This window comes from Pavona decussata, unplaced genomic scaffold (genome assembly GCF_977016875.1).
Source record: "Pavona decussata unplaced genomic scaffold, jaPavDecu1.1 SCAFFOLD_92, whole genome shotgun sequence".
NCBI classification, from domain to species: Eukaryota; Metazoa; Cnidaria; class Anthozoa; order Scleractinia; family Agariciidae; genus Pavona; species Pavona decussata.
The window spans coordinates 2,058,795-2,067,500 of NW_028145509.1; the positions used below are offsets into that span (position 1 = coordinate 2,058,795).

Sequence of the window (8,706 nt, forward strand, 5' to 3'; positions counted from 1 at the left end):
TTTATTAGTCTTTACTACATGCAAAATAATAGCTACATAGCTGAGATGCAGTGGAAATTCTCGGACTATTGCTTTTCTTTAAGATGGAGTGAATTATCGGTAGGACAGGCATAAATTAAGAATTTTAGGTGTGGTGAAAATCACCTTTAGAACTAGAAAATCCAGTCAACAAAATACTACCCACAGGCAGAGAGTTATTATACTGGGACTGGAAAAAAGCTTAGTATTATGTCCGTTTTCTAGATTGTTTTATTAACTCCAGTTGCATTGGGTACTTTTTTTTACGTTGACTGCTTATTCTTACAGCAACGAGGCCGTTAAATTAAGTTAGAGCGTTATTAAGTATTTCATGATACACATTATCACTGCTTTTTTGTCCTGTTTTGTGGGTGCATGATAACATTTTACTTTCTGAAATTGTAGTCGATTTTTCCCCCAAAAGTTTGCCTTTTGACGAAGCATACTATTTATGCAGGTGTGGTGTAGGATCTTTTCTTTAATTTGTCATCATCTAATATTTCAGGTACCCAAAGTTGTTTGTTGAAATATCTTTTTACCATCATAGTATTATTAGTTTAGCTTTAATTCTGCTTTTGTGGTGTGATATATTTGATAGCATTTTTAAAGTGCTGCCAGTCTAATGGATCAGCTGTCCTCTTGGGTTTTTAAATCCTGTCTTGTTGTCTCTCTAATATCTGCACTGGTGCCTTAGGATTATTGTTTATTGCATGGTACAAGTGTCCTTTGTTTAGATACCTTATCTGCCGTCATAGTATTGGTTTAGACTTAATTTTGCTCTTATATGATATCCAACGGCATTCTAAAGAGCTGGCTGTCTAATGATTCAGATGGCCTCCTGGGTTTAAATATCTTATGTTTTATAGGTTTATTTAAGTTTTTTTTTATTAGTCTTTTCTACATGCAAAATATGAGCTAAATAGCTGAGATGCAGTGGAAATTCTCGGACTATTGCTTTTCTTTAAGATGGAGTGAATTATCGGTAGGACAGGCATAAATTAAGAATTTTAGGTTTGGTGAAAATCACCTTCAGAACTAGAAAATCCAGTCAACAAAATACTACCCACAGGCAGAGAGTTATTAATACTGGGACTGGAAAAAAGCTCAGTATTACGTCCGCTTTCTAGATTGCTTTATTAATTACAGTTGCATTGGGTACTTTTTTTACGTTCCCTGCTCATTCTTACAGCAATGAGGCCGTTAAATTAAGTTAAAGCGTTTGAGTATTCCATGATACACATTATCACTGCTTTTTTTGTCCTGTTTTGTGAGTGCATGTAAACATTTTGCTTTCTGAAATTGTAGTCGATTTTTCCCCCAAAAGTTTGCCTTTGGACGAAGCCTACTATTTATGCAGGTGTGGTGCAGGATCTTTTCTTTAATTTGTCATCATCTAGTATTTCAGGTACCCAAAGATGTTTGTTGAAGTATCTTATTGCCGTCATAGTATTATTAGTTTAGCTTTAATTCTGCTTTTGTGGTGTGATATTCGATAGCACTGTAAAGTGCTAGCAGTCTAATGGATCAGCTGTCCTCTTGGGTTTCTCTTTAATATCTGCGCTGGTGCCTTCGGATTATTGTTTATTGCATGGTACAAGACAGTGTCCTTTGTTTGGATACCTCATCCGCCGTCATAATATTGGTTTAGACTTAATTCTGCTCTTATATGATATCCAACGGCACTTTTAAAAGCTGGCTGTCTGATAGTTCAGATGGCCTCCTGGTTTTAAACATCTTATGCTTTGTAGGTTTATTTTAAGTTTTATTTAATTAGTCTATTTTTTTTTATTAAAAAAAATCGTGTCATGAACAAACCGAAACGTTGTCTTAAATATGATTCTACCCGTAATTATCATAATCAAATCGATAACATTATCATGCTTGATAGAAATCGTAGTAAAGACCCGTAAAAGAAGTTTACATGCAAAATATGAGCTAAATAGCTGAGATGCAGTCGAAATTTTTGGACTATTACTCGTATTAGCGCCTGAGATTAAAGTTTTCTTTCTTTAAATTATTGGTGGGTCACATATACTAAGAATTTTAGGTTGGATGAAAATCTCCTTCAGAACTTGAAAATGCAATCAACAAAATACTACTCACACGCAGAGAGTTATAATACTGGGACTGAAAAAAAAAAAAAAAACACTATTATGACTGTTTTCTAGATTGCTTTATTAATTACAGTCGCATTAGGTACGGTTGTTTTCAAACATGTTTACTGCTCATTAGGGCGCTGAAGCAGAGACGACGGCAACGGCAACAAAAACGTCACCCGAAAATATATCTTTATCTCATTTATGCTATTTCGCGATTATTTCAACTCGCTCCAGTCTACTTTTACAAAAATTACGAACTGCTCAGAGGGTCGTACAGGGGTATCAGATTTAAACAGAGTCTAACTTAGGCCCCGTCTTAAAACAATCAGAGGGCCTCTAAATCTGTTTATTAGTAGTTTGTTTTAAGCAGATATATAGTTTTCTTGTGTTTGATGCCAGCCTTCTTGACACAGTCGGCAGTAGACAACGTTTAGATGTGATTATTGGCAAAATTGAAAATGACTTAGAACGTGGTTTTGCTAAACATCGTTTAAACTGTCCTTTAATAACTGACCCCGACTGGTTTTGTGGCGTTGTTGTTGCCGTCGCCGTCTTTGTTGTATGTTTAAGCTTTCTGTTCCAATAGTAATGAGGCCGTTGAATATAGTTAAGTTTGAGTATTTCCAAAGAGGTAAAATAGGGCAACAATTTATGGCAAGTTTTTGCATAATAGAATCGGGTGCAACGATCTACATGTTGCAATCAGGGAAATAATTTGAAAGTTTAGCACTACTGAAAATAGTTTTGCACTATTTCAATCTACGTCGTCGGATCAAAGTATATAGCTATAAGACAGGGCCTTAAGGTTCTGTGGATATTTTATGAATAAGTTCATCAAAATCAGCTTTGCCCCGTCTGTCCAGTGAAGATATAGGATGACGAGCCATTGAGATGAAAGAAATATTAGGTTTGCCCTTTTGAAATTCTAAGTTGACCATGAATCATGCCTCTTTTTTTCTTCAAAACGGAGCTTTTAAGAATTGTCCATATGTCCTGCACATCCTTGCATAACCTATTAATTCAAAGGTACCTTTACGAGGTTTATGGTTACGCAAGAAAGAAGAACTTAGTAAAGGCTAAAACGAACATTGGGGTAACCGCATAATAATTCGTTTCATTCTTAGAAAGAAAGCCGTGCATTAGTATGAATTTACATTTTAAAGGTGTTTAGAATTAAAAAGAAAAAAAAAACTGAAAAGAAAAAAAACGTATATATTGGTCCTCATCTCTCTCGAATCAATCTATTATACAAAGACGAAAAAAGCAAATTACCTAAATAACAAGAAATTAAAAATTGACATGAAAAGACAAACAACAACGATTCATATGGCCATCTGAGTCAAGAAATACTTAAACACCTATCAGGAACTTGAGTGTTTCATTTTGGTGTTTATGTTAGAACTCTAAGTGCCTTGCACCTGATTCAATACTTCAAGACTATAAAATATGTGTCGTCTCTTGCTTGTCACCACATCTGGGAAAGATCACCGTCAGGATGTTTCTTTGGATGTCCATTGCCTTTCTGCTGTTTCAAGCTTCAAGTTCACAAGGTAAGTTTTATAAAACGTAAAGTTTCCATTGTAACTTTCTTTGAACTGTTGAGTTTCCTTGTAAATAAGTTTCTCCAATCATCAGAGACTAACATCCTTATTGAAAATCAGTTGCCTGAATATAATTCGATGTGGCATGGGGGCTATACTTCCTTTTCAAACCCTTTTTCATTGCTGAGTCTCGTCATTCTCAACCTTTAACAGCCTACTTTATCCTATAAGAAGGACTTTCGGGAATTAGGGCCAAATCTTTTTTTTTTTTTTTTTTTTTTTAACGAGCAATAATCCTAGGCATATATTTAAATCATCACAGTAATATCTGTTAAAAGAATAATAGGCACAAAATTAAACTAAAATCATTTAATTTAATTAAAATAGATCAATGCTACTTGTCAATCTTTCTTATTTGCCTTGTTGGAACAAAGTAATGTTTAGTCATCCTAGGGAAAGACAAAGATTTATTTAAAAAAAAGAAAAGTGCCTATTTGGTAAAACAAAACAGTTATTAAAAATGAAACTGCGACTTTGTTCTCTTGGTTAAATGTTTTCTTTTGAGAGAAAACATCTTGTGGAATCGTTAACGTTCTTTACCCTGCAATGATCGGCCAATGAAAAAGTCCCGATGTAAGTACGTCAAAACACGTATCACCACTTTCTTAGCACTGCCATGTAACTACGCAAGTGGTTTCTTGCATCGATAAGAACTTTGAACTAATTCCATTATTCTAGTGTCTGTCTCTATTTGATTGGCAATCTGAATCGTTAAACTACGCTATACGCGTTATACAGTGCGCAAACTTTGGGTACCATCAATTTAAAAGAAAAAAAAAATTAAAAATTAATTACCAAGATAACATCAAAGTCTATGAACACTAACCCACCACGTCATCTTTCCCCTAGATCATTTTTGGTTAAATTTCTTTCGTTATTCAGGTAAAAAGTCGCCACCGGCAATATCAGCACAGAAAGTGAAGCAAAGTTGGAAAAGAAAATTTTTAACCCCCCTTCATTTTTTGTGTGGAGGTAGGTTACCTGGAGGGATGAACAAAAACAGCCATATTTAGATCGGCAGGTGTGTCGTTGCCATGGTAACCGCACCTGATCACGTCGGCCTGAGGTCTATGTTTTGACCAAAAAATTCACTCTTAAATAGTTAAAATAAACGAGTCTGGTTCTCGAGTGCATGTGAGCCAATTCAAATAAAATTCATACAGATGGTAGAGACACCCAGTTTATAAAATTTGCCGTTAAAGTATTTTGGGTTTTATAATCAAAAAGACAATGTTCGTCTCACTATGACCCCTGTCAGCCATTTTGACAAGCAGGAAAAACAAGCACAACCATATTCGTAATTTCTCCGAAAGTACTCTTTACACACAAACCAAATTAGCAGCAGAGATTACACAGATATTGACGTTTATAAATATCATAAAATCTATTTGGGGAACTTATATTCTGGCCATGGGTGTTGAAAACATCCGAGCAAGTTGCAAAAAATTGCAAAATTGGAAATGTTGAGGGCTCTAGTATTTGGCTCAAACAGGCTTTAGATAGAGAATATCAGCTTCAGAGGTTTTTTCATTCATCTTATCTGCTATCTACATTTGGTTGATTAGGTTTTGGCCAACGAATTTGATGAAATATAAATTGAAACAAAGCCTACCTTGCAACTTTTGGGAATTTCTTCAGGATGCTTTTGTCGTATAGGATGGGTCTCTCCTCAGTTCGCTCGCTCCATTTTCTTGACCAAATCTTGCACAGACTCAAGCGGAAAGGACAAATCTAACTAGCTAGCCTTGCCGAACATCTACTTTTAGACCAAAGATGATGATGCATTAACCCGAACAAAGAACAGTCGAACAGGTCAAACACAGTCGTGTGTCGAGTATCGAAATAATTCATCAATACAATCCATCGAGGAAGTTAAATAGAGGCATCAAGATCACAGCTAAGCAAATGCATTTCTGCGACGATTCTAAATAAAGTCTTTGGCTAAATTGAGCCGTACATTCCGTAGTGCGTGGTTGAGAAGCGAAGAAATCGTTGTTTACGACCAAACGTATGTAGACCGGAAATGCAGGAGCAAAACTGCTGACCGGATGTACTTTAAAATGCATTATACGCGCTTTTTGTTTGTTTTTGTGGCTTCAGATAAAGCGACATTGTCGCAATGGCAGTCTCTTCTTTAGATATTTTTGGTACAATATATCATTGATAGAGGGATAAAAGGACGACTTTTGATCCACTTTTATGACTGTTTTACAGTGATGAATAAAGAGGACAAAATAAAAGCGGTTCACTGATCGTTTTACGCAACCATATAAGCCACCCATTTTTCCTGGGTTTGTTTGCTTTTTAATTCATTGCTTACCGGATGTTAAGGATGGCCTGCACGTAAGATACGTCGCTGATCTGGGGCCATAATTCAGTACCTAATACCTGCCCAAATGTTGGCATTCTTTTTGTTTGTTTATTCTTTGCCGTGCAGGAAAACAAATGTAACATTTCACGTGCGAATTTTTCATTCTCTTGTCACGAATAGCAAATCAGAACTGAATTTGTAATTGCATTTTAACATTCTAAAAAGCAATCAGTTCAGCTCCAGTTCCTTTGTTTTTGTTTTCATTCGGTTTTTCTGTTTTCGTTTTTTTTGTTTTTTTTTTTTTGTTTTGTTTTGGCTTTCTTCACCATTGCCATTGTAAAACAACCCCATTACAAGAGGATGTCATTACACTTACATCCGGGGTTACATGCCATTACATTGTGTTACATCCGGTCAGCAGTCGTGCTTCTCGGACTTCCGGCCTATGCGTTCAGTTTATTCACCATTCTTGGCTTGTCGACTATCGCAATATCTGACTCGATTTTAGCCAAAGACGTTACTTTGGATTGTTCAAAGGCACGCAATTGCTTTGTACATTGATCTCAACATATTTACTTTACTTCCTGGTTGGATAATATTGATGAATTTAGGTGCTCGACGGCAGAAATCGCAAGTATTACGACCATGTTTTGGACCTTGTCAACTATTCTTTGTCAAGTGTATGCGGGCTACTTGTATCATCATCTCTGGTCTGAAACACGGCAAACTGGATATTCGATGGAAGTTACTGTTAGATTAGAGTCCGCGCTAGATTTCGTCAAAAAAACGGAGCGTGCGAAGTAGAGACACTGGAGAGAACCACACGACGAAAGCATCCTGAAGAAATTCCCAAAACCTTCAAGTAAGGTTTTCTATCATTTTATATTCTTTCAAATTTGTTGGTCAAAACCTTATTTACTAAATGTAGGTAGCAGACAAGATGATAATAGATACTTATGAAGCTAATTTTCTCACTCTAAAGCCTGTTTGAGCCAAATACTAGAGCCCTCAAAATTAACAATTGTCTAACAAATGTCCCAGGTATCTTCAGCACCCATGGCCAGAATATAGTTTTCCCCAAATGGATTTTATGATATTTATAAACGTCAATACCTGTGTAATCTCTGCTGCTAATTTGGTTTATGTGCAAAGAGTACTTTCGGAGAAATTAGGAATATGGTTGTGCTTGTTCTTCCTGCTTGTCAAAATGGCTGACAGGAATCATAGTAAGACGAGCATTTTCTTCTTGTTTATAAAACCCAAATTATTTTAACGGCAAATTTTATAAACTGGAAGAGTGGCTCTACCATCTGTATAAATTTCATTTAAATTGGTTCCCATGCACCCGAGAACCAGACTCGTTTACTTTTACTTTTTGAGAATGGAACTTTTGCTCAAAACATGGTCCTAAGGCCGACGTCATCTATTGCGGTTACCATGGCAACGATACATCTGCCGATCCAAATATGGTTGTTTTTGTTTATCCCCCAAGGTAACCTACCTCCACACAAAAATGGAAGGGGGGTTAAAATTTTTCATTTCCAACTTTGCTTCACTTTCCCGGAGAATTGCTCTTAAAAGAGAAGTAACAAGTCACATTTTGTAGCTTACTAAGTTATCTTTTTTAAAAAGTTTTTTTTTCCACTGGTGTGTCGCATTCATTCGTTCTTTCGTTCGTTTTTTATTCATTTATTCATTTGTTTATCAATTAATTAATTAATTTATTTATTTATCCATCCATCCATCTCTTTATTTATTCATTTATTTATTTATTTATTGATTGATTCATTTATTTATCCTTTTGTCTATTAATCTATTTACATTTTAATTTCCAAGGTTGTGGAATGAAGTCTTTTTCGTCCAGGGTCATAAATGGTCAAAACGCCCGACCACACGCCTGGCCTTGGCAAGTTTCTCTCAGATCTAACAACAGGCACTTCTGTGGAGGATCACTTATAGCAAACAACTGGGTTCTCACTGCAGCACACTGTTTCAGATCTACGTCTACTGGGTCATTAACTGTCATTGTGGGTAAGTGTTAAGTTCCCGTCAAATTTTCGAAAAGATTTTGATGCCGCTTTTATGGTAGAGCCTTCAACGCAGGCGCGGCAGACGAAACTGAACGTTTAGCCGTTACATCCCAATGACAGAAAGTACAGTGTATTAGTTGGCAGGAGCTTAAATTCTAACCGAATAATTCCAATTAATCGCTTTGTAGGCCTTCTTTGATAGAATGACAGATAAAATTTACAATCGTTTTCCTTTTATTCTTAATTTTCGAACTTGGCAATTAACGTAGCGGGGAGACATGTCAGCATTTTGACAATTATGTAATCGAGGCAAAATGATTTCCCCAGCCAAGAAAAGAAAAGTTTAAGTTGAAATCTCCCCCTCCTTATACCTGCATTTTGTTGTTGTTAATTTATTAATTAAACATTTTTTTTATCAATTGTGTCATCGGGAAAAGCATAAAAAAAGCCCCCCCCTCCCCCCCCCCCCAAAAAAAAGAACGAAAATGCGTGGTAGATAATTTCTATTGCGACATTTGCATCACTCAGTTTAAAAATATTGAATAAAGAAAAAGGGGTTTTTTTTGCCTTCATGATCACGTTTTTCGCTATCAATCCCCCTTCTTCATCGTCCAAATCAACTAAAATTTGAAACGTATAATTTACAG

At 35.9% G+C, this 8,706-nt stretch overlaps 1 protein-coding gene across 1 annotated transcript in view; it reads left to right on the top strand.

The window, feature by feature from the left end:
* The first annotated feature begins 3,565 nt into the window (after positions 1 to 3,565).
* Positions 3,566 to 8,706, top strand: part of LOC146473825 (chymotrypsinogen A-like) — a 13,487-nt gene continuing 8,346 nt past the window's right edge. Inside the window, exons 1-2 of the mRNA XM_085117915.1 lie at positions 3,566 to 3,667; positions 7,866 to 8,060. Of these exons, the coding sequence (XP_084974041.1) occupies positions 3,613 to 3,667; positions 7,866 to 8,060 (250 nt within the window). The 5' untranslated portion in view covers positions 3,566 to 3,612. The remainder of the gene's footprint in view (positions 3,668 to 7,865; positions 8,061 to 8,706) is intronic.